This window comes from Cheilinus undulatus, linkage group 8 (genome assembly GCF_018320785.1).
Source record: "Cheilinus undulatus linkage group 8, ASM1832078v1, whole genome shotgun sequence".
NCBI lineage: Eukaryota > Metazoa > Chordata > Actinopteri > Labriformes > Labridae > Cheilinus > Cheilinus undulatus.
In genome coordinates, this window is record NC_054872.1 from 42247110 (window position 1) to 42273899 (window position 26790).

At 37.4% G+C, this 26790-nt stretch overlaps 3 protein-coding genes across 6 annotated transcripts in view; 1 reads left to right on the forward strand and 2 right to left on the reverse strand.

Moving 5' to 3' along the window:
- otud7b (OTU deubiquitinase 7B) overlaps nt 1-6886 on the reverse strand; it is a 68540-nt gene extending 61654 nt beyond the window's left edge. For all 4 annotated transcript variants that reach the window (XM_041792948.1, XM_041792947.1, XM_041792946.1 and 1 more), the window contains exon 1: nt 6704-6886. The gene's annotated coding sequence lies outside the window, so the exon portion shown is untranslated. The remainder of the gene's footprint in view (nt 1-6703) is intronic.
- A 378-nt stretch (nt 6887-7264) lies between these two features.
- On the reverse strand, nt 7265-13698 carry rbm8a (RNA binding motif protein 8A). The gene is given in 7 exon segments (XM_041793597.1): nt 7265-7726; nt 9019-9035; nt 9038-9155; nt 11730-11866; nt 12756-12833; nt 12935-12994; nt 13578-13698. Coding segments are annotated over 7 exon segments (549 nt in total). The 5' UTR covers nt 13645-13698; the 3' UTR covers nt 7265-7654.
- On the forward strand, nt 13620-25457 carry LOC121513183 (type-4 ice-structuring protein LS-12-like). Its single transcript, XM_041792754.1, has 5 exons — nt 13620-13719; nt 21112-21275; nt 21449-21523; nt 22799-22949; nt 25178-25457. The coding sequence occupies exons 3-5, from the start codon at nt 21472-21474 to the stop codon at nt 25437-25439; spliced, it is 465 nt and encodes a 154-aa protein (XP_041648688.1). The 5' UTR covers nt 13620-13719; nt 21112-21275; nt 21449-21471; the 3' UTR covers nt 25440-25457.
- Nucleotides 25458-26790: the final 1333 nt, after the last annotated feature.

A 26790-nucleotide genomic window follows, 5' to 3' on the forward strand; every position in this document is an offset into this window, starting at 1 on the left:
TGAGAAAACACATTTACAATCCATACAAAGGTCTTTGTTGATAAAAAATAGACCTATTTTTAGGGCTTTTAATCAATGACAGCAACATGATGCTTTTTCAGTGTGTCTCTGTTCATTTCACTTGTTTTTATGGAAACATCTTGGGTTTACAATAAAGTTGTGTCACATCAGATTACACTTATAAATCTGCTACATCAGACAGTGATTCATTTATTTTTAATGCAAAATTTCACAAACTAAAACAGTTCCAGGCTGGAAGTGTTCTGCATCAGATTACTCATCATTTGATGTGTTATGATTTAGAAACTGGAATTGCAATTTATGTCTTAGCAAATAAGCAACAAACATTGTTTTGGGAAAAGTTTATTGCAACATGCAAGTCAGAAAAGCAAAAGTTTGGCAGAAAAGATTATGATATAAAATTCAGTCAAAATATTTGACTGTTTACGAATCAGAAGTAAACCAAAATGAGACGCCAGCCATGCCGCAAAGTCAAATTTTCAGAATACAGACCAAGTGGCTGGGGAATCCCTTAAAAATCAGCTGACCACAATTGTTTTTTGGCTATTGAGTGAACCAAATCCGACAGTCAATAACATATTTTAACAGCTTTCAGCTGAGGGTCATTTTTGCTCTGTTAGAAGAAAGGTACAAACATTTGCATGAGGAGTCAATATTAATAAATTATATCTGCGTTAATTTCTAATTTGAACATTATCAGATCAGCTTTTTCAAGTCTCGTAACCAGTCAAAATCTATATGACTACATCATATTTTAGGCTATATTAACATGTTTTGAATTCTTATATTCTCAAAATGACACTGCATTATTGTGATAGTATTAAGGGAAACCAGAGCAAGTGCAGAGATAAAAAATGCAATCATGACAGGGATATTCTTTGTTGTCATGACTTTTATCATTAAACAACAAACAGACTGATGATTAAGCAACAGCAGGGATCTAAATCTTGGGGGCAACCGGACTTGATAGAGGTTCTTGAAGACGTTTTGTCTCTCCTCCAAAATGCTTCTTCAGATCTTTTGGAGGAGAGGTGGAACATCTTCAAGAACCTTAATCAAGTCCACCCCCTTGGGCCAAGAGTTGGATAACTATGACCTAGAACAGGAGTGTCCAAACTATGGCAGGGGGGGCAAATGTGGCCCATTTCTGGTAGGGCCTGCAAAGTCTTGAAAAATTTAAGCATGGCCCACATTAGAATGTGAAGCTTATGCCTTACTGTATTGTAGTCCTCAGCCCAAGGTGCTGCTACCATGCTAATCCTGTAAACAAACAGTTTGACAGGAAGGATTTAGTGATTTGGGTTTTTTGTGACTAAAATAAGAAAACTGTAAATGGTAAACATATTGGCAAGCAAAATAATAACAATATCTTGATTTGTAACACCCTGGATTATGAAATAGTAGTGCCAATGGCATTCCAAGGATGGAGCCAATAGTAGAGTGCTGTCTAAACTCAGTCTGGCCTCCCCAAAATCCTTAAAATCATTTGCTATTTGCCTTTAATCCATTAATTAGACACTTACTACGCATATCTTAACTTGCACTAGATTGGTTTTATTAACTTTAATATTCTCAAGCCCCACCATCCTTATATATTCAGTATGTGGCCATCAGTGGGAAAAGTTATGACACCCCTGACCTAAATGAATGAGAAACTACACAAACAGCAGGGCTCGGCAGACGCCAAGATACCAGCAATGACAAACACTGCTTGCTGCATGAAACTTGAAGTGATCAACTATTTTAATTGTGTTTGAGGAAGATATTTACTCAGTTCAAGGTCCCTCTAAATGAAGTAGAGAAGTGGTTTGGCAGCTGTGTAACAAGTCATGCTAAAAATTACAGAAAGGGCAGGAAAAGCTGAGGTTCTGCCTTGTATCTTTAAGTATAGTGATTATCATTTCCACACCCTGTACTGTGATGTAGAGGAAAGGAAAGGAAATGTAATGGATACAGCTCTCATTACCATAGTCTCTCCTGTGGGAGTGGCAACTCATGCTGTATGGGAATAAAGCTGCCCGGCTGGTACCATAAGGCTATCTTTACTCATATAACTGTTCTCACCTATTTTACAGTCACATCTATTGTATAACCACTGTGTGAATTATCTAAATATAACCAAAAGAAAGGTGGGTGGGTCCATGACAAAATGTTCACAGTGAAGCAGTAGCTGCAGCCCAGCGTAGGTGCCTTCCAGGTCTTGCTGCCCTGACACAAACAGCTCGGGGCACTGGCTGGCTGCTGTGTCACAAGACTGGCAGGCAACCAGCCATACTGGGGAGGCGAGGGTGGGGCTCCTAAGAGTTTTATAAGTCGCTGTCTGGACACAGAGACCTCTCGGAGACAGGCCACTTATTGATCCCTGTCTCTCTATGGCAGCATGGAGACGCAGGTAGTTTCCTCTTTCGTATCACATCTGTTCCTGCCCGTCTAACCCGTGACACTTAGAGATAAGAGCACAGATGCATGGCAGTGTGGATGTGATATTCACGATATGTCTTCATCTTGACAATGACGAAAGCTGTCTTAAAAGGAGCAGGTGCAAGGCTCAGCTCTGGGATTTTACTGACTTTCCAGGCTGAGTGATATTCTGTGAAATCGTGCACAATGTGAATACTCGACACAAAAGTCATGTGTTTGTCCTACTAACCTGAAGAAGCACTCATCTACTTACTTATTAATCTGACCGTGTTTGAGAGATCCTATGGGAAAACCTCCACGGCCAAATGGGCCGGGCTCTGACACCGACACTGGATCCCTGATGCACACACTCAAACACACACCTACTCACACACACAGTGAGCAGCTGTTTGGGGGAGCCCGGCGAGAGAGACGAATTTAAATTTTCATACCCTCTGCATTGCTGAAGCAGCATGGTAACCCTGTGAAACACTATATTCACTAAGTCAGTCAAAACAGTTGTCTAGCACAAACACAGTAAGTAAAGTCCACAATAAAGCCGCAGTAAACCCAAATCCCTAAAAGCCTTCTGACGACGTAATCTGGGGTTTCATGTACATAATTGTAAGAATTGAGAAAGTATAAGAAATTAGTTGAAATCCAGATTTAAAATACTTAAGTTTCTTAAAACTTTCCCAATATCAGGTTGGATTTGGTGCAGCTATTACATTGATAACCCATTTTATTTCTCAAACCAAAATTAAGCCTGGTCACATGGCAGCTATTTGACTATTTACACCCAGCATAGAGTGTCAACCATGGCTGAAATTTTTGGCAACAGACATTAAGCCTCTTTATGAGTTTAGTTTCATCATAATACTGCAGTAGCAATGCTTCAAAGCCATCATTAAGCATTTCATTCATAGCTTTGAGAGTAATTAGGGGCATGTGAGCTAATATTGCATATGTTTCCCAAGTGCTAGTTGGGAAAGTTATGTACTTCAACAGTCAGTGACCAACTACAGTGAGTATTTTCAGACTGCAAATTTCTCCTCAAGATTTTCAAAACTGAACTTCACACATTATTGCAATAAATGTACAGCTGCTATGTGTAGAGCCAGGAGGATGACATTTAAATGTGATCGCCTCACCTACAAGGAAATGAAAAGGGTTTAGGAGTAACATATTCTGTTTTTATAGCAAGGTTTGCAAAAAGCTCTGAATTTACTATCAGTCTTATTTCACTCGCTGCATAGTGAGAATCAACTTTGATTTTGTATGTAAAATTCCAGCCCAATCAGATAAAAAATAACAGTGAGTCAAGAAGTGCAAAGTGTCCCAGCAAGAGACAAACAACTGCCTGCTTTGTGAAATACAAACCCAGACTCATACCGGTTAATTGCTGCTCTACCCGCCGTTGCATAATTGTATGACTTTCCTATGTGTCACTGCTTAAACGGTCAATAATCCCACTGTCATCAGGTCTAGCAACTTTGCAACTTCAAGATGACAGTTTTATACCCAAATCTTTTCCAGTGTAACTGCCTGCACATTACAGATCATTTAAGATAACAGTGAAAACATTTCCCTGTTGTCATCATCCATGCCATCTCTACTGTATCACTGTCAAACAAGTCTACTGTGAAATGCTTACCGCAGCCTATTTGAATACAGTCAGATATCCCTGTGGGATAAGCAGATTGCACATTTTCATGTGGATCAACAGAAATCAAATGGTTCAAAGAAACTCCAATAGCAATAACTCTGGGAAACAACAGCTTCAAAAATACTCATGTCTTGTTCTGTGCCACTGGAGGCAGGTTGTGAGAGGATTTATTTACCGACCGTCCTTAGCATTGACTGATAGAGCTATTCAAGCGTTTACAAACCAAGTCTTATCATGTGTTTATAAAGTGGCTAAACTACATTTCTGTGCTGTTGAAGGGGGAATAAAACACCTATTTCTCATGAAATGTTTCCTTTATCAGCCTGACAGTTTGGAATCTGAATTGCATTATACAGGTGGATGCTACACCCTCCTTGAAATACTTGCCTGAGGAGCTCTGTGTGCAGCTGTATGCATCAATATGTTCTTTGAATTGTTGAGACCTTGCATAAGGAAGCCCGACAGACATTACAACCAAATGCTGTCTCACTGAATCTTTGCATCAGGGAAGTCATTTTCACCTGGCACCATAGGGCACAAAAGTGGATTCCCAAATGGATACAGACCCTAAACAAATTCATGATAAAGACATATAGAGAAATTATTTCACATATAGCTGAATGCTGTGACATGTGCAATAGATTAAAAGCCTTAAGCTAGTTCATCAGTAGAGGTGTAAAAATACACCAAGACAGAAATGACTTCAATTAAGAGAGATTCAAAGGTGCAAAATTCGACCAATATCATTGTGTTAAAGGCTGTATTTGAACCATTTCATGGCACATTTGTGTCACTGTTTCATTCCAGTTGAACAACATAAATACTTACTGAACTAATAATGACCCCTAATGTTTAATTTTTTATTTCAAATGAGGGTTTGTTTTTTTGGCTAAATATCTGGTAGACTTCAGTGTGGGAGCGCTCTCTCTCTCTTTTTTTTTTTTCAGAAAATATAAATGTAAAACCTGAGATTGTCTCCCATTGATTGGGAGTTTTATCAAATCCAATTATAATCATCTACCAAGAACTGCAGGCAAACTCCAGCACACGTGCCTAAATTTGACAAACACCAAAGCCATGACTCGGTACAGAACTTATGCAACTTGAAAAGTGCTCTCTCGCTCTCACATACATGGAAGCTTCTGGCCAAACATAGACTGAAGATCTGTAGTTTTTAAAGCTTAAGTGCTTATGGATATCAATCATTCTAATAACAGGGATTTTATCGTTTTAAATCCCATGGTGCTGAAAAGTATTCATGGCTGTCTTTGGGATATCAAAGTGTTTTACTGTAGTTGTAATGAGGTGAAACTAGTGATTTACACCCTTAAGCAGATCATTATGTGTCATTTCAAACATCATCCCCTACTGCCGCCAGGAGTTATTAGTACAGGTGTGAGGATGCATTTGTTTAGGCAGCTACACAGCACCTAGCTTCTTGAAATTCAATCGACCTTGCAGATACAGGTCTCTACGTTCACGTTGCGGTATTTTAACAACATAAACAGTCCCAGTAGGCCAAGTGCAAAGTGTACAGCACATCTTGTACCTCTGCCCCACTTTTCATGTCTGTGCGCCCTGGTGTCCATGCAAACAAAAGAGCCCACAAACAGAAGAACCTGAATAATTCAAGGCGAGGTGTAAGGCAACACTCTCGTCGTGGTAAAGCTGGACATAATGGCAAATAAGCCCAGCCTTAGTTTCAAAACAAGCACAGGGACACCGAACTTTACAACCAGAAGCAGCCAGCCCAGGGAGTAGTCACATATCTGGCAGCAGGTTTGGGAAGAAATGCCTACACTGCTGAGACACTGACTCACATTGTCAACTTTTCCTCTCAACGTAATCTAAACGCAGTCAGTCTCTGTGCTTAGGAAATGACAATGAATGAGAGTACACAGTAAACTCAGACTGTTTTCTCTAAGCTGGTGCTTTAAGCAAGAGTTACATCACACACGCACCTGAAATACAAATCGGACTCAGATAATCTGGATCGTGACTGCGCTCTCTCTCTCGCTTTCTCTCGTAAATAAAACTTGCAAATAAAACTATATTTAACGCCAAATTATCTCACAACATAGCCCACAAACGGAACAATAAATAACTTATCCAGCATGCTGAAAACTTTAACATGCAGTATTTAAACTGCACAGCTACAGTTGACAGCTCATAAGGCTAATGTAATTTTTAGCAACCACTTCTGTTCGCCTGCATCTACTCAACTACAAATTAATATATATTAATGTATATAATGATGGCTTGTCTTAAATATTGACTCTAAGTCAGCTATCATGGCTTTGGCTTTTCTATTAAAGAAAATATCAACGAACAATACACATGCTTATATAAACGCATTTGAGGCGTTCAAACGCATGGGGGTTCATGAGACGTTTACACTCAACCCACTAACTTTATATCCACGTCAAATGCTATTTTATCAGATCTTTGGAAAGCTGTAATGCATGTGCATTAAGCTTTTAACAAATTAGTAGTGCTCATTTGTAAATAAGTGAAGCGAACCATGACGTTTGGCTAGCAAGTGGCTACTTCAAGCCTGGCTAATCAGCAGCTAACGTAAGCTAACGCTAGTAGCCAGAGTATCCCTTTACTGCTTACCTTGAACGGCCTCGCAGATGTCTCTTTCATCGTCCCATTTAGTTTTCCAGCAAGCACCAACTTGTGAATATCATATACGTCCCCAAGACCAACAGTTCCTAACTTTTTAGCATCTTCGTAGGATGAACTAGGCGTAAAATCCCAAAACCGGACCACCACCGACAAAGTAATTTCTCCACCACTTACAACAACAACGTCAACCGAAGCATTGCGCCCGCCTCCCAAGAGAGACAGCCAATCAGAGCGAAGACTTGGATTAATTGATGTCTACAAGCTCCAATGGTCGTCCCCGAGGTCTTTGACTGATGCTCCCCGATAGAGTAAGCACCAAATGAGAACGACAGAGTACAAGGCATTCGTTCGCCAATTGGTTGTAGAAAAACGAGGGGCAAGGGGTTTAGTCTGAACAGCCTATGAGTGTGTCACTGAATCCAGAGTGACAGGTGCTTTAGAGTGGACAAAATAGCCGGGGCGGCATCACTGCCTGGGTGAGGTCATCTAGGATGATGTAAACCCTACGTCATTAGCAGTGCTAAATAAAACACACATCAGGTCACCCAATGAACTTTTAAAAAGTTTAATATTTCCCCAAGAAATATAAAACAAAACACTTCAGTACAATAAAATGAATGTCACATTGAGCAAACTGAAACACAATTAGGGAACAAAGAGAACAAAATCAAAATGCTTAACCTATCAGCTGCTGTTCAAAGAAAAAACTCAAACTGAAAGAGCAGTATTCATATCTATCTGTTGAATTGACAGCATAAGCAGTTTACAAAAAACTGAAAATGCTTCTTTTAAACCAGTTCAGCAATTTGTTGCTTGTCTAGTAACAAGATAAAGAACTGCACAATAAAATCAGCAAATATGGTACAAAAAGAGGAATTAGATCCTTAATGAGAGGATGACAGGATTATAAAGAGCCTGCCAAAATGACAGACAACTCCTTTAGCCAGCGATTACAGCTGAACTCAACGCCGCCTCCTGTCTGGACTTCTGCTGCGTCTCCTTCCACCAGTCCTGTAAAAAATAATTACAAAGATTTAAATACAAGGAGGATTCTCTTACACAAAACACTATTGGATCACAGTTAATCTAACTGCAACTGCAATGTCATTCTACACAATTACATAATAGCATAAAAGGCTGCAATTTTCTATACAGTAGTGCTTAAAAAGGTTTACAAAAATTCCCAAAGAAAGGCCTTTAAGTTTACAGTCATAACATTATTGCACTTTGAAGGAGTACCGTTATTTTCAAAAGAGGACAAACTTCACTTTCTAACATTAAGTTATTTTGAAATCAATATTTAACACTAGGATTACTATTATTTAAACAACTTAAAATTTGTTTGTTTTGAGTTGAGAAATCATTTTCTGCATTTTCCTTGATAACCAAGCAAATAGCCTCATGATTTCATTTATGTATTATATCTCAATTGCAATATTGTAAGATATAAAAGCAATCACACATTGTTACCAAAACATGCAGCACTACAGAACAAAAGATTAATTTAAAGACTTTTTTACTTTTATCAGAGAGAGATAGCACAGGGTCACAAACTAGAGAGGTTAGGGAATGATGCGGTAAAGGAGCCACAGGCGGGATATGAACTAGCCGCCTGCTCTGAGGACAAAAGCCAATGCAAAAAACACATTTATAAAATGTGATAACCCTAATCCATTTTATTTAGAGTGGCACAGAGTCTGTTCTTTGTTTCGAATTGTGGTGTTGTGCTAATCATACAATTCTAAAACTTTTGTCCATTTTTTGCATCCATCCAAGTTATCTAAATGTGCAATAAACTATCCAGACTGATACCTCCCTTAAAACACTGTGCTTTGCCCATGTATTATGTGAATGTTATAATGAAGCATCATAAAGGCCAAATTTTGTACTCAGGCTACATAACAAAGAGGCTGAATTGAAAAGATGCACCCTCCCTCCTCCAAAACTTGGCCCAGTGCCCTGATGCACAAGCTTGTGTAGATAACCCATATGAAGGTCTCTGTTGAATGGACAGATCCAATGTTTTTCTTTTTCAAGCAGTGAAAGAACCAAAAAAATTATCTTAGGTATCGTTTTTCTTTTCTTTTTCTACAAGACTCTTCATGTCAATTTTGACAATAAAGATAAAAACTCATCAGATAAGGCTACAGTATGTGGCATTTTTTAAATCAAAGGATGGATCTCCAAACATATCAAAATAATGGACTCGATGTCTGTTATTGTAAGATGATGAATGTCTTACAGATATTAATATATAACCATAATTTACACACCCACTGTCCATAAAACCCACATCCCCTCACCTCCTCTTGTTCTTTGGTGGACCTCTGACGAATCCCCAGTCGACACTGATTGGCTGGCCCATCAGGTCCTGACCATTGAGCCCCTCCATGGCTGCCTGGGCTTCCTTGTATGTCTCATATTCCACCAGTGCATAACCCTAAGGACAAAGATCAGGGTTTCATGTGAGATTTTGCACATTTAACATCTCAGAGTCACGTATCTGGATTTATAATAAGACTGCATTCTGTTGCCCTATAGCAATGTGACAGAAAGACAGATGTGAATTAGCTTTAAGCTAACTCTGGTACAATGCATCACATGGAAACATTTATGTTTTTATTGTACATGGTCCCTTTACAAATAAACAAACAAACAAATAAATAAATAAAACAAAACTCTTTTTTATCCAGGCTTAGATAGGCCACAGCATACATCAGTTATGCCAACACGTTGATCTTGATAATAACAGTCAAATGACTCCTTTATTTAGCAGTATTTCACAACATGGATAAATTACACTCTACTTTTTGATGATAAACATAATTAATAAATCACATTTATGTGTTAAGAGTTTAAGAAATCCTTCATTTTAACACAGCACTTTAGTAAAGACACATTTACACAACAGTTGACAAAATGAATGAGTTTAATATCAGGGATCATACTAAAAGCCATGTCAATTATGTCTAACAATGCATATCAACAAACTACATCTTATAAAGTGAACAAAAGCAAAGCCAACAGAAAACATTTTATATTTCTAAAGCACTGAATGTATAAAAGAGTAGAAACATTTTATGAAAGCTTTAACATGTAAATTACTCAGCTTGCAGTGACTGAAAATTCTTTAGACGTGACTTAGAGGAAACTTTAGAGAAAATTCTTTGTTACAAGCAATGTAATGCTGCCCCCTTGTGGCATAAAGAAAGGAAGACAATTACTAAATTTATACCAATTTCAACTCTGTTAAATTGATTGTCTTTCACACTATGTCAGGATCTTTCCTCATTTTGAAATTCTTAGATCTAACTTTTGCTGCAACTGTAGAATCTTTAACAGCACTATGATCACATTAAGCTTTATCAAATGATTAATTAGTTAGATTAGTGTGGTGTTTGTCATATTTTATAAATAGTTTTTCACTTGTTTGACACATATTACACATTGTATTGAATGTATTTTTTTGGTTCCTTTTTACACATAATTTCTTACGTAACATTCATCTGTTATCTGCATACTTGGTGAAGTAGCGGTTTAATTTGGGTGGTAGTTGATTGACAAATATGTTGCGTTGAGACTTAACGACAGCTCAGACTACACGATTTTTTTGGTTGTTCACGACGGCGCCATGTCAGCCTATGCGACTAAAATCTTCACTGGTCTTGGCTGATAACCTGGCCACACTCCCCGACTGTCTGTGAGTCCACAGGTTGTCAGGCTCTATGTGATATTAGCCGTCTTTTGCTCGTAAAAGAAGAAAACAAGCAACAATTGTGGATTGTATTATGGAAAACAATCATGGGTATATCAAGAGGAGGACAATATGGACTTGTTCTCCCTCAGATAGAACTTAAGGTATGCTGTAAGAAAAATTCTGTCATACTAGTCTTGTTGAAGACTAGTATGGTCTTGGATGCATTGTGAGTTATATCACACTATAAGACTATTTGTCGTTCCTGACTCTCATAATCGGGCCCAAGTTTTAACAATGAGCTGTGACACTGCAATCAGGCCAAAGTCTGGCTGAATTTGTGTAGTCTGAGCCACCTGAGCCACCTGAGAACAGTTATTAAAGAGTAATCCAGTCAAATGTGTCCGTAGAACTCAACATTATGGATGGTGCAAAAAAAGGAGTCTTAAAATTTGTACAACATCCAGTCTAAACTTATTGAACCTTCATTTATTGTAAGGGAAAAGCTCCACCAAGAATCCCTTCACCAAGGATAATTTGAAGTAATATTTAAAAAGAACCAAAAAATATACAAAGGAGCAATACAAAGTCTCAGTAAGCGATAATGACAGGTAAAATTTGACTTTGGTTTAGAAGTATATGGAAAAAACAAAGATCAGGTGAGGTGCTCTACTACATAAATAATATATAAATATTTTAAACTCTAATTAAATCAGTCCCCTCTTGCAGGACAGTGTAAGCAACATCAGCAAGAAACTAAAATACAAATAATCCAGCTCATAAATGACTGATTTTTAAGTTTGCAGATATGTGTTTTTAATGCATGAGGAAAACAACACTTTCCAAAAAAGGGTGATTTTCCGATATATCAAGAAATTGAGTATGAGTCATCATAGGCCTTGTTTGACTGCACTGAACTACATCTTTTGCTAAATTACTTAGAAGAAAAAGTACAAGGCTTGTTTGAACTCGTAGTGCAGGTGTTGAAATATTTGGCTCAGAAACTTGATTATTGTGTTGGAGCAATTTGATGTCCAATTGCAAGAAATCTGGTTACCTTCATGATCAGCAAGACATGCATGTGCAAGTTTATACCTAAGCTCATAATTAGCTGAACTTAATTTAAGATGTGAACTTTACATGCCAGATAATGTGGTTCAATTAAAAAAAAAAAAAAAATCTAAGCAGCCTTTATCATTCAGAAAATTATTCTGAGTAGTAGTAAAAAAGTACCTAAGTGCTTTAAGATTAATTTAATATAAACGTCTCTTCCCTCAAATGAAGGTCACAAAACAAAAAACACACAGTTTTAAGTCTTACTTTGAGGTAGCCTGTTCTACGGTCAAGGTTGAGATGCAGGTTCTTGATTTCTCCAAACTCTGAAAACTTGTCATGGATGTCTTCCTCTGTGGCTTCTTCATGTACACCTGTCACAAAGAGAATCCAGCCCTCCACAGCTGCAACAAGACAAAAACAAACAAGGCATCAGAGGTGAAATGATGCACTAAGCAGCATAATTAACTACAGTAATTAATGCACAGAGTTCAGTGATTAATATGTATGTTTGTATGCATAATGCTAGTAGGCAAAGGCAGATTTGAAGACAGAAATAAAACAAACAGAAAAAAACAAATAAAATAAAGACATTAAAGGATGCATGAATATTGTGCACAAGAATAAGTTCAGAATGTAACGTAATCAAGCGTAACTCGACTGTATTTAAGAGGCATGTCTTTTCTTGGCATGTGTTACTTGAACCAATTTGCAAAAACTTTTAACGCTTGTATTTGCTGTGTACGCCCAGAATTATAAGAGCATGTAAAAAAAATGTGTGCCATGCTGTACCGAACTGAACTGGACTGCTTGGTGGAAACAACCTATTAGTATCTCAAGTGCAAAGACCCTTGAGAGGCTGAGACAAGTGGAGCTGAGAGAGGAACGGAGAAGTAGACAGTCTGGTACTTATTTTACAGTTAAGGCTTCATTCAAAATGTTCAGGACTCACAGTGAGTCTACTTCAGTGTGTGGTGCACATTTAGCTGATAGTTAGGGCTGAACTATGATTCATACAGCAGATACATATGGCTGATGTGTTAAATGCAAATACAAAAAACTCTCAACTAGTCACCACCTTATGCACTGCATTGAAAATATTCAGTACTTCAATATTACTCTGCAAACTATTTCAGCTACAGTGGTGAAAGGGTCCCAGAAAACACACATGTGCAGCATCTGGATGGCAAATCACTCCTTAATTTAACACCAGAGTGACAAATGTGCAAATTGGGCTTTAATTACCTCAATAAGAAACTCTTTTAGCCATTTAATATGGAGTGCAATACTTACATCTTTGTGGGCCTGGCTCATCTCCGTCCTGCTCAACCGTGTCATAATCCTCTTTGATTCTGGACCTTGCGCCTTCCTCTGGCAACAAACACAGAAAATATGAAACACTGTGTTACTTACTTAATCTACATTGTTAAAAGAAGTGAGTTCACCGAATTCACAACGGAGAAGTAACTCACCTGAGCCAAAGCCTCGTCCTTTCCTCTTCTTTGCTTTTTCTTTTAATTTATGGATGCTTTCTGTAGAGAAATCAAACAAGTTAAATGTAGACAGGATACTACTACCTCAGATTTCAGCGGCATTTACAAGGTGAGCCAAGGGCCAATTCTTCCTAGCATGTTTGGATGTATGCACCTAAACAACACTGAAACACATTGGTAAGACGCGTAACCTCACAATATTAAAGCTCTGCTCTATCCGTTTAGCATAAAGTTAGCTAATATAGCTAATAGGCGTTATGATCACCTAACCGGCGTGCTAGGAACAAACATCATGCTACGTTTCAACGCAGCGTGTTACTATGTCTGAACTGTGCAGTTAAAGCTACGGTAAGCTAAACTTAAATACATCGGTAACTACAATTTTTTTACAATTAACGGGACCTACGACGCTTCTGACAAAAATAAACTCCTTTGAATGAACCAACGTGTTATTAGCTTCATATTAGCATGTTAGCATTTCAGGCCTGCTACCACGCAGTGAGCGTCAGCCGCGTATTTGATTCCGGCTATTCTGATGTAACCTAAGACCACAAAGGTCACATAAACTGAAATCCTTGATAATGAGGCGTGTGCTAATACGACATCGAGGTATTAATATTACCATCGCCATCCTCATCCATAGGAAAGTCCTCGCCTCCCGCTTCGTGAAGATCCAAGACGTCCGCCATGATGACTACTGACTAACGCAAAATGCGTACGTAAGAAGAGCAAATAGTTTGGCGGATGTTGCCAGGATACGTAAGGTACGCCTCAAATACACTTGCTCACTCTGTGTATTGTACCTGATTCTCACTTCTTTCCATGAAAATAATAATAATAACATTATTATTATCAATATTATTATTATTATTATTATTATTATTATTATTATTACAATAAAATACATTTTAGTTATTAAGGTCTTTTTTATAAATACTCAGACACAAAAAGCTAAGAGGATTCAAAAGACATGAAGAGCACCATTACACACAGATAAAGCCAACCCAACAAACAAACAGTGCAAACCTTTTCCCTACAATACTTTCTGAATACCACGTTTACCACCTGTTATTCTAAGGAACAATAGTAAAAGAAGAATTAACCAAATTAAAGAATTAACCAAAACTTAGGAGCAGGTTCATCTATTTCACAAGACAATTGCAGATTAGATGAATTAAAGAAGCAGGAATTCAGGCAAACTCTTGGATACTGAACACTCTAACTATACAACCTGTTGTCCTCCTGAATGTTAACTTTTATGCTAAAGAAGAATCCAAATAAGTAACACCAAAATATCTGAACAACCAATGTAGGAGTGAACTTTTGAATGTGTAAAACAGTTTTACCAAGCTGTGTTTTGTACACAGTTGTATTTTCTTAATCTGCGTACATTTTGCACAACAGACTTCAATACAAGCATGTTGCTGACAGGGCCTATTAGGACTGATTTATAACAAAAGTGTGCCTTTTGCATGAGGTAATTTTTTAATGCCGGACCAGCTGTTTTTTTTTTAATGTCAGATGACCAGCAGAGGGCTCTCTTGTATCTGCCCAGGCTGGTGGTCATTGTATTGAGGCTGCATGCTCTGTGTTTTCAGGTAGAGTACTGTGATTTTATCCCCATCTGGTGGTGAGTTTGATCAAATGAAAAAAAAGAGAGACCAGGCAGAATCGGATGGCCAGCCAGAAATGCCACATTAAAGAAAGACAAAATGTTTTCGAGTTGTGACTGAATCAAATCAATGTGCAGGAAGCAGACCAGCCGAGTGTTGGGGCTGATTAACTCACTCATGTTGGGAACAGCAGCAGTAATCCACAAGACAAAAATGTGGCTTACTGTAATAAATACACCTTATGGAGTGCAGTTTTTATCAAACAGAATCCTCAATAGGAAGTAAGCAGGAGAGGTGGATGGTGCTAAGCATCTTTCCATCTTGTTATTCTTTTATTCTGAGCCCACTGGTGGCAAAATAAAAGCATTTTTATTGTGCATTTAAGAGAGATCACAAATCAATGAGCACATAGTGTTCTTTTGAGAGAAACAGTGCATATACCTTAACGTGCAAAATGTGCAATATCTTAGTCTTGGATTCCATTCTTCCTCTTTCATCTAACTGGTGAGATGAAAGGAGTTTGGTAGTTTGTGAACATGTTTTATAGCACTTCTTAAGCTCTCATTTTCTTTGGTAGCGTCTTGCTAGAAAATTTAAATCCGTAACAATGAGTTATCTGGACACAATTCCAAAGAAACACTTTCCCCCTGCAGTGTTGTTCTTAAAAAGGATAAGTATCCAGACATGTGATGAGGATGGGTCATGGCTGATATTCTGAGCATCTGAGGTCTGGAGAGTTCGTCATGTTCGTCCTCTCAGATGTTTGTGAGTAAAAATGATGAACAGGCTGGTCGATGGAGATCATTTTCCTTGAGTCTTTGTTCAGAGTCTTGGCAACTGATCTTGGCATCTGAACGTTCTTTCAATGACTTGCATTGTTGCCAAGTATAGTGGACGGTGTCCAGGGGTGGTTTTAGTAATTCAAGGCCCCAGGCAAAGAGCAATATTGGGCCCTTCTCCATTTTACTATAAGCAATCAGGGCTAGTGAAGTGAAATATTTTGCAGCATTTATTTTCAGTTAACAAGGCAACAGAATACCGAAATTTAAGCAAGCAATTCTTGCCTAAATCACCTTTAATATGAGAAACAGTATAACTCAAAGTCACCTCATGCCAATATGGTAACATGTTTAGAGATAAGGTGCAACTTAAGGCCTTTCCACTCGTACAATCTCAGGGTAACCCACCCAAAATACTTCCTGACTTACTATTTCACACTCGTATGTCACAGCAGGAAGTTCTCCTGCAGTTTGTTTGTTAGACATGGGAAGGAAGGGGAGAGGAAATACTAGGCAGCTAGCAGGGAATATTTTAGATGAAAAAGAAATCAGCTGTTTACATTCACACATAGCTCACACTGGTAAATTCACAAATAAACAATATTTCTTCCCTACATGGTGTAATATGATTTCTTCTGTCATAAATCTGGATTTTTAAAAAGTTTTTCTTCCATTATATCACACGGCAACCACCGTCTTATGAATTTGATACTTATATATAGACCCAACTGTGGCTGTCATTTGTAAAGGGGACATATTTTACCCTTTTAAGACAAGTTTATGTTGGTCTTAGAGTTCCACAAAACATGTCTGTAAAGTTTGTTGCTGAAAAAACACTCCACTATTTTTTTCATGGCTAAAAACCCCTCTGTTTCACACATTTGTGTTGGAAAATCTTAAAAAGTTATTTTTGCATAAAATGTCCCCTTTAAAGACATAGCAGGGCTCCTTGAAGAACCTGAAATCCAGGGTCCAGGTTCCCCTCCCATTGATTATTTTTGCACTTCCATACTCTCTTTTAATGCTATTTTATATACTCTGAGCACCAATACTCATCTTAATTATTGAAACAATTTTTGATGTATACTTCATATTTGTTGTACACCTTTGCCCAAAGGCAGTTACCTACCTATGCCTAATAGTAATTCTACTAATGTCATTGTCCAAGACAACTTAGCCTCTTATGAGGTGTCCTCATATGAAGACATTGCATTTTGGGTTCCCTGCACTATTCCTCTTTATTTAGTGCAGCTTAGACCTGTTAGTCTCATTTGTGGACACTTTGTCTGCCACCTTGTGGTCACAAAAGCACATTAAACTCCTCAGTTTACCTTCAAAATGGCCATGATTCTAACCAAAATGCTCTACAGCTGGGCTTGACACAAAACTGGTCAATGCTTATGTTTGTAGTTTGTCATGGCTGCAAATCTGACAAGTTTTATCCACAGTAACAAGTTGCAAGATGGCAGGTACTCATATGAGGACATTACGACTTTATTATCGTTTTATTCTTCAGTATAGCTTGGGAAGATTCTAGAAAAAACAACAGATTTCAAGTTAAAGTGAGTATAAATACTTATGACATGTGGTGCAAATGAGTCTACATTCATTTTTATTTGTATTAAATAAACTTCCAGGGCTTATTTATCTACCATAATCAGAAAGATTGATGAACGGGATAGAGGAGAAAATTCTGAGGTATTATGTGGGGTTGTTTGCCATTTTCTTTTTGCACAGCCCCTTTCAAATACACAATCCTGAACAGAAACAAGACATTCAGGTGATGTGATGTATTTTTTTACAACTTATTTTGTGGCACAGCCTTGTTTAGGTATGCAGATAAAGTGGGGCATGGGCCACTGTACCAAAATGGTTTAATATGTGTTCCAAAAACAAAAACAGAAAGTGTAAAATGGATTTAATCATATTTAGCAGTAGATGACTATTATCTTCAGGGAAACCACCAAAGATATTTCACATTATTCTAAGCTACAACTACATGGAATATTAATTATAGGGTATTTTGTATTTTGAGGTGGATGTCCCAAACCTGAACCCATACATTTCAGAATAAAACTGTCAGAATTTTTGCAAGTTAAAAAATAATACCTATATATTTCAAAATTAAGTAAGAAAAAATTACTTTGTCGATTTTTTTTCCAGTACTGTCACAACCAAGACAGTGCAGTCACCACTGTAACATGGCATTACTCCTTAAAAATAACAAATATTGTTAAAAATATTAATTTTAATATTGAACCATGAATTATAGTGGTTTGATGTTGTTTAATTAAATTGGGATAAAAATGAATAAATCATTGACACTGAAACCACTTCAAATCTTTAAGATCACTTTTAGCATCTCAAACATTTTGTTTCAGTCGTGACAAAAATATTAGGAGACTGTGAAGATAGAAAGCAAAGATTCAAGAATAAAAAATGTAGAATGAGCATTAAATGTTCGTCCATATGCAGGCATAATAAATCTTAGAGATTAAATATTTTATTGGTTTGGGTATTTCTAACTCTGTTTTGCAGCAGTTTGGTGACATCTTTTGTGACACAATTGTGTCTTTATTGTGTTTTATTTAAAATAAACCCACCATCCTCATATGAGGACATCATTTTTCTTTAAATTACTTGTCGAAATTCAAAGTTTATTTTTTACACTTATTGGGCCCTACTAATCCGATTTAATAAGGAGATATCAAACATGCATAACGAATATAAGATCAGGTCTCAGGATAACCTCCTGAGCTCACCAAAGGAATCCTGGGAGTTAAAGTGAAAGGTGTATGAGAGGTTGTGAGAGGGACAAAGGTTTGGTGCAAGTTTATGAATATTTATCACAGTGACAGTATATATGACATTTATCATGCTAGAGGTTCACCTCAGGTCAACTGATACATGTATGTGTAGATAATCCCGGAGGTGAAAGATAATCTCAAACGAAAGCTGACAGTTCAAAATGTCTTTCTTAAAGCTCTACAGCTTGAACATGTCCTGTATCTTGTGTAGTTTGTTTAGATGGATATATTTGATGTGTGTAAGCAGAACTTTCAGATCTAATCCAGTATAATGCATGCTAAGGAGTGATAAAACCTGACCTGACCTTTAATCCTGTAAACGGTGAACCAGCATGTCAGCATGTAAATCTGCACATCACCTCTGTGAGGTCAGAGCAGCTGAGAGTCCAAAGTAACTGCAGAACGGGGTTACCAGTTTTCCGGTGTTTCTAAACCAATGAATACTTGCCAGTATTCATTCAGTTCAAACCAACGCTGGTCAATTCTTTTGAACTCTTTCCTCCTGCCACATACTCTGGCTTACTTGATCCTGTTTCTGCTTCCTCTCCCCAACCCAAAGAAGTGAAACTATTGCTATTTTTCTTATTGTTCCCAAACAAAGAGTGCTATATCAGAACAAATGGATAAGAAGGTTTCCATAGCAACATATAATGTTCAACCTTGCATACAGCTGTAAGAATACAAAAGAGATATATAATACAACATATTAAACACAAAGACTACTGAAAGTATGATGCATGAGCTGAATTTAACATTTTATTTGCTGTAACATCTTTTTAGCGGCACTTGTGGTAGTTTAGATTCATATGCCTACAAAAGGCCCCAGTATGATGACCTAGTATGACTGTGCTGTGTCATCTGTGATGAGTTTATCAGGTACTGTCCTCAGTCACATACAGTCTGGGCTGATAGGATTACGAAGATTGTTGTCAAAGGTCAGCACAACTCAGAAACTGTCACATCAACTCCACGCTCCTCTGTTAAAGGTACCTGATAAGATTTAATATATTTATTGTGAATTTCAGCATCTCCTGTCTGATTGTAGCCTGTAAAACAAAGTGATACTAAAAGCTTTGTTCCAGCAGTCGTCAGTCTCACAGAAATACATCTGCAATTATATATAGGAGCAAAATTCTGTTTTTTTTTTATCAACTATTCTCTGACCTTGGCACATTTGATCAGTTTTCTCTTTAACTTGTTTTTTATGGAAAATTTCTGTCCTGCTTTTGCTGAGTCACTGTATATTCTTATCCTGCTTTTATTTGCCTTGTTTTGAGCTGTTCTGTGCTGTTAATTGTGTTTTTTGTGGAGGCTGACTCATTCACTGTAAACCAACTCTAACTACAGGCACAAATAAACTCACCCTGCCTTAATCTACTGCGCTTTAGGTTCTTTTGGCGGATGGTAAAACTGAAATAAAACCACGATGGACATAAATAAGATAAAAGGAGAAGCTCAAACTTTTTTGGTTACCAGATGATTTTACTAAACCAAAAAACTATATATGGTATATTATTAAATGTAAAATACAATAATGACAGGAGGAGGTACAACCCCAATTCCAAATGTAAATATAAACAATGCAATGATTAGCAAATCTCATAAACCCATATTTTACTCACAACCGGGAATAATCCACTTACTGTTAAATTGTTTAAATGAAAAAAAAAAAAATTCTTCTGATTTACCTCAGATTCAACAACGTTATTGAGAGCCTCGTGCACACTCCTTCAGCTGTGCTCAAAACTACCAAACATTCAATCATTTTGAGGATTTTAACCCTGTAAATGCCAGGTTGATTACTTAAAGTCAGTGTTGTTTTTTATGAAAAAAAGTGAAAAATGTGATATCTTCCTTAAACCAAATGATGGCTGGGACATTATTTCTAAATCCAGCTTGGATATGTCAATTATTAGCCAATTGACATATCCTCTTTCGAGTCATTAAGGACAAAAACATCCACTTCCAAAAACGGCAATGAAATAGTATAAATTAATATTTTTTTCCTTCTTTTTTTGGTCAAATCTTTTGATCAACTTCAGTTTTTGATCAACTGCCAGTCTGATTACAGGATGGTAATATTTTTTCTAACCCCCCCCCACATAATCATTTTCCAGATAACTAATGTTGGGGGGTGGGGGGTTGAAATCAGGCAAAATATTCACTTTGATTCATTATCAGTTTTTGTGTGGCATCCAATTTAAAATGTATTATCCTTTTGAGTCACTTGTGGACAAATACACCACGTTGACTCCCATTCAAACCACATTTTTTGATCTTTAAGTAATCAAACGGGCATTTAAAATCCTCAAAATGATTGAATGTGTGGTAGTTTTGAGCACAGCTGAAGTTGTTTAAGAGATTTATGCATAAAAGTAGAAATATATCAATCTGTTAAGTTTTTATAGCAGATTTTTGGAAGTGGACATTTTTGTCCGAATGGCTTTGAAGGGTAGTAAATTAAAGTGAAGCCTGAGGGTTAAGAAAGAAACAATCAAAGCTGGACACTGAAAATGAACTGAGATCGTCAGTCTCACACTTTCACCCAAGAATCAAGAAGATGTTTAACACTAAATAAGCCAACAGTAGTCACCGAAATTAGTGTAGGAGTTACAGTATGAATCTTAAAGATGTTCATTAAGTTAGTTTCAGGGAATTATCCTTCTTCAGAGAGTCAGATTTTTAAAAATCAAAATTTTTAGCAGAGGAAGTTGGGAAACTACTGGATTATACAATTCTACCAGTATCTTTGACCAGCAGACATCTGCTATACAGTTAAATGTGCAACGCTGTTTTCCCCGTTTAGAGGTAGAGTACAAAATAGAAGTGAAGCCCTCAAAAGCCCACTTTCCTCCGAAGTTCACCTAAGTTCAGTCACTTAGATAATTCACTCAAAAACGGGTCACATCAGTCGACAGTTTCCAGTCAGAGAGGACTTTGTGTCTCTGTTGTCACAGTTATCAAGCATCAAGGTTCAGCCAACTCAGAGACTGTACTCTTTGTCATGTCAATTCTTCACGTTGGAAGTGATTATCTGTGATTTACTCATCCTGCGGGGCTATAAAAGACTCTCAGTCACTGAAGGAAGGCACCATTTGGTCCAAGAACCCCAGGAGTTGAGGTATGTCTACCTGCTTTACTTCACCTACTCTTAGCTTGGCTTTTGACAAACTTCAGGCAAATGCAGTGATCTTTACAAATTCCACATGATGAGAAAGATCCATTTTCTTTTTGTTATATTGTTCTTTTTGCAACTTTAAATGTTTTCTGACTTGTTCTTTAACTTTTCTCCAGGTTGATCCTGCTCATCTGCAGCCATGAAATTCTCCCTTGTTGCCGCTCTTGTTGTTGTGCTGGCTATTGCCCATGGTAAGACTGCTTTTAAAGAGTTTTTATTAATGAGTTCAAACATCAAATGTAGAGAAAACAGTGTAAAACAAGGGTCACCAACTCCATCTGTACATGGGCCAGATTTTATTTTAACAGATGCTGCAGGGGCCAGTGTTTTACTTGAACTAACCTGATATATTATTGTATAAGTATTGGGATTTCCTTGGATTTTAAGACATCAACAGTGACTTCAGCCCATTCTGCATATAATGAAGCCAGCCACAGAGATATTTTAGCTCTGTATTTCTGGGGTTGCCATGTTGTTCATCACTGGGGTTGACACTACAGTGTGTCCTAATTGAAGAAAAATGCATGCCGAAATTAAGTGTTTTCTTTTAAATCTCGGGAAAATTGTACTCTCTAAGAGCCTGAAGTGAAAAAGTTAGACAAAAAAACTGCAGATTTAAGTCATTCCTGATAAAGAGTGATAGCTTTTTGGGTTGATTCAATAGCTGTAGGGATAAAAAGACCAAAGATGCCCCAAAAAACATACATTTTCCGGGTTTATTAGTCTTTTGGGAGCTGGGTGAGAAACACTCGGGGCCTGATAAGATGATCACTGGTGTAAAGAATACTTGCTTCATTTTCTGCAAAAGAAACCCCCTTCTTTGACATTGTATTACCAAAAGTAGGCATGATTTAGCAAAAAAAAAAAAAAAGCTGTAATTTAAGATAAAATGAACATCATAAGAAATGCGATTAAACTCTTTAGGTTTTGAAAAGGTCAGATCCTTCTAACATCATGGATCACCATGCAATGTTTAACAAGACCTGCAAATCAACCATATTTAACGCCCAAGGGGAACTGCTTGCAAACTTATTTCTTATTCTTATAAGTCTTTGTTTTACCTCGAGACTTTTCTAAAAGAGCAGGCCTATGCATTTCTTTATTATATTATTTACAAAGACCTGGCATTAACCCAGCATGAGCACAGGATTTGGCAACATTTAGCAAAATAATAGGGAAGGAAAAAACTCATTTAACAGGCAGAAACCTCAAGCAGAACTAGACTCACACAGAAAAGTCATCTGCAGAAAGAGATAGAAAGACACAAACAAAGAAACTACATCACTGACTACAATGCCAGCAGTAATTGTAAAGGTATTGTACTGCATGAGCGTATTTCTACCCTTTAGTCTATTGTGTTAAATTAATTTCTGGTCCTATTCACCGCTGACCTTCACTCCTGCAGTGTTTACTTTCTAACTAAATGTACAGAATGTAGCTAAAGCGCAGTGAATGTGTATTTTCAGGCTCTGAGGCCGGGACTTTGGTGAAGCGTGACGTCCAGGCTGAGGTGGACAGGATCACCGGCCTCATCAAGGACATGTCTGCCAGCCTCACCGCCACAACCCAGGACCTGGTGGAGAAAGTGAAGGCTCTGGAGGTGACCAACACTGCCCAGTAAGTCACAAAAAAATCCCCCTTTTCTTTCCCCTCTTCCTCCTCTCTACTGCTCAAACTCCAACATACTCTTGCTGTGAGTCATGTAGCCTTTAATGGGCATATTCTTCACAAATTAATCTCAAATCAGTCTAAATTTAGTCTCTTCTTTGAGTAAATTGTACTTCATAGGATTAAGTGATTCAAATCAACTCCTTTTTAGCAGCGCTAAAATGCTAACATGATAAACACTTAAAATGTAGAGGACGGCTCATTTTCCTGCTGCAAATTAACACTCATCTAAAAGCTGATGTGTTGTAAAAGTCAGACAGGATTTGGTATGCATTTATTTCAAAAACACTGCAAAGGCAGGATATGCAAGCTTTTTTTTACTGATGCATTTTATTGTTTTTAGTGGAGTTTATATGCATTCACTCTGTATTCAATGAGTGCTTTTTAATTTTTTCCACTGTCCCTTCTTTTTTTGAAACTGAGACTACAGCAGCCATTAAATACAAACAGAACATGTTTCTTTATTTGAGTTTCAGCATGTTTTGCATTCATTTTCCCCCAAATTAATCAATCAATCTTGTTTGTATAGCAGGAATTCATAACAAAAGTTTAAAATCAGCTTTAGAAACGACAAACATGTCATTTTCAGTCACTTTCTGGTTTAACATGTCAAATATAGAACGGAGAATCGCTTGTAAAAAGTGAGCAACTTGTTAGGATGCTGAAAGAGTTCTTATAGAGGTTATGCAGTCAGCATGAGTTTCTGTTACCTGCTGAGTATAAATGACAAGAATGTGTTTGGAGTAAACAGCTTTATTTCAGTTGAAAAGTGCCTTTTTTCTTAATAATGACAAATTGATGATGTTCACCATGGTCAGTCATGGTCATGAAGTATGTTTATAGAAATGTTTGGTGCCATAACGGTGCGTTAATAAAGACCTCATGGCCATTACAACAAGATAGTCCTTCGTAAAGGAGCAATGCTCACTAAAATCATTGCAGGCTAATGCTACTACTACTGCTATGTACCTAAACTTCAAAAATACTGAAATATCCCTTTAAGATCAGGTCGTATAATGTCAGGAAACTCTATAAACGACCACATATCATCATCCACAGTCCACTGTTTCTTTAGGAGATAGATTTCTGCCTAGTCCAAATAATATCCCTTATTTAAATAAAGCAGATATTAGTCTGTTTTTTTCCCATTTTCATCTGTTTCAGTTGAGCAGCTAGCGGTGTCTCAGACTGTTTTGCCACTCAGCCTGACAAAGTAACATCAGTGCAGGGGCACAGATAGCCTGGTGGTTAGGTCGCGTCCCATGTATGTATGTCATGTCTGGCTTGTTGCTCCTTCCCGCATGTCCCATCTCCACTCTCTCCAGCTATTTCCAACTCTATCCACTGTCCTCCCCTCTAAATAAAGTCATAAAAAGCCCATAAATAAACATATAAAAAAAGTAGCATCAGTGCGTACCCGGCATCACTTTCAGTCACTTTTTGGATGAAAGTGTCCAATTTCAAACAGAACATTGCTTCTAATAGATATGCTAAAAGTTTGTAACCTGTTTGGATGCTAAATGGGTTTTTATTGCAATAAAAATAAAAAACACAAGCAAAAACTGAACAAATGATTTGCCAGATTATTAGCCATGTTAGAGTCCAGGTTAGAGATGGCAGTCAAAGCTGAGTAGTGGAGACACTGGGAAGTGATAAAAAAAAATAAAAACAACAAAAAAAACAGGGATGTCTACATGTTTGGACTCTTGAGTTTTTATCAGGATGACTCCAATGATAAAGACTTGTTAGAGTAAATGCATGGACTCCCCTGTTTAATAAAGGAACTACATCTGAGTGCCACAGATCTTCAGGTTTGACTGCCATCTCTACCGTGGACTTGATTTGCTTATAATCCGTCATTCATTCCTTTTTGCTGTTTTAAACCTCTCATCCTGTAGAGCACCTGATCCTCGCTACATTTTTATTTTACTTTTTGACCCTGTTCAGTACTCAACCTCCTCTCTCTACATACAAAATCACATGTGGAATCTACCCCTGCACTGCATACATGCAGAAATACAGATTTACTCTGATTGACCTGACTTTGTAGCAATAAACAGGTGATTTTAGTTGTGAAAAAAGCTGCTAAAAGAATTGCCAGACAGTCTCGAGTCAGTCTTCTTTATTAAAATGACACAGCAGCAGTGATTCACTCATATTTTGTTCACTTTATACAGGACTTACGTGGAGGAAGGCAGGGCCCAGATCCAGCCTCTGGTCGAGAAGGTCCAGGCCGAGGCCAACAAGCTCCAGGCGCAGCTCGAGCCCTACATGGCCAACATTGAGGAGCAGATGAAGCCTCTTACCGACGGCTTCAACGCTCAGGTCAGGCCCCTGACTGACAACATCCAGGAGCAGGTCAAGCCTCTGACCGACATGGTGGAGCAGTTCCTCCAGCAGGTCATGGAGCAGACCAAGGCCCTGATGCCCCCCCAGTAAAGCTTTCTGATGGTTTATTCCAACTGCTGAAGCATCTGAGCCGGGCGAGTGCTAACTCTGCCCTTTATGCCTCACTGTCTTTGAATAAAATGTCTTACTCCTCTGTCTCAAAGTTATCCGAGATGTAATGATTAAAATTTCATCATTAAAGGGGTTTGAAAGTCACCATTCTGAGCTGATTTATTCCTTATTTTGACACAGCTATGTTTTATTTGCATACTAAGCATGGAAGTTAATCAATGACGAGCTAAAGGTCAGGTAATAAAGTATAAATGAAATGAACTGAAGCTGAATATGAAGGCCGTTACTTATTGAAGAAGAAATCAATATCAACATTACCTCTAACCTTTGGGTCGTCAATGTTCTCCGTCATTTATGGGTCAATATTCAGAAGCAGGCTGTCAAATATGTCGGAGTCTGTGTTACACCTGAATTCATGGATGCATTGACTTAAGGAGGATAATTAAGTAAATGCACATTTAGTAAGATAAGAAGTAATGTGTGAGTGTGAATGAGCTCCACAGGCCTGAGATCATCTGTTTTTACCACAGCAAAGAAAACAAATCATTTCCACAAGGGAAAAAGGAAAAACAAGGTTAAACACATGCTTTTTAATGTTTAGGTCAAATAATAAACAGGTCGATCAATATATAAGAAATTCCTTTAATACAGTTCTCCCGTGAGCAAATAAAATTCATCTGCTGTGCATCGATGATAATAAGATCATTATGATCTGCATCAGTTTGAATAACACTGTCAAAAGTATTTACACTAGTCTTTAGGCAAACTTGGCTTTTATCAAACTACATAAAAAGTAGATGTGTTTCCCTCCCCCTCAGATTCAATCTCTTCCTTTTTGCTTCCATCTCACACTGATCATTGGACGCATAGACAGATATTGTTTTAATACGAGAATACAATGAAGCTTCATCTGACAGAAAGCCTGAACAACAGCATGACAAATCTGGAAAAAGGAAATAGATAACTGCAGTTAGGGGAAACATAATTAATCAGTAATTGCACAGTAAATTAATAAAAGCATCAAACACAATAACAGTATATGAATAAAAACATTCATCAATTTGCAAAGGAAGCAATCAGATACGATGCAAAGAAAATCAATAAATATATAAGATGTTATTGTATACTGAATGGACAAATAAATAGGATGTTATTGCAAAGTAAGTAAATGCATAAATACAATGTTAATTTCAGCACTTTATATATAGATTTTTTTTTTGCACAGTGAATAAACAAATAAATATGGCGATATTTTGAAGTAAATTAATAAATAGGACATAATTGCAAAGTTAACTCAATATTTAAGTCTAATCACATCAAACTGTATTTA

Bases quoted from the DNA above. Each gene is read 5' to 3' on its own strand.
- LOC121513183 (XM_041792754.1), top strand. From the start codon at position 21,472: ATGAAATTCTCCCTTGTTGCCGCTCTTGTTGTTGTGCTGGCTATTGCC. The intron at 21,524-22,798 runs GTAAGACTGCTT...GTGTATTTTCAG, and splicing joins TGTGCTGGCTATTGCCCATG to GCTCTGAGGCCGGGACTTTG. The intron at 22,950-25,177 runs GTAAGTCACAAA...CACTTTATACAG, and splicing joins GAGGTGACCAACACTGCCCA to GACTTACGTGGAGGAAGGCA.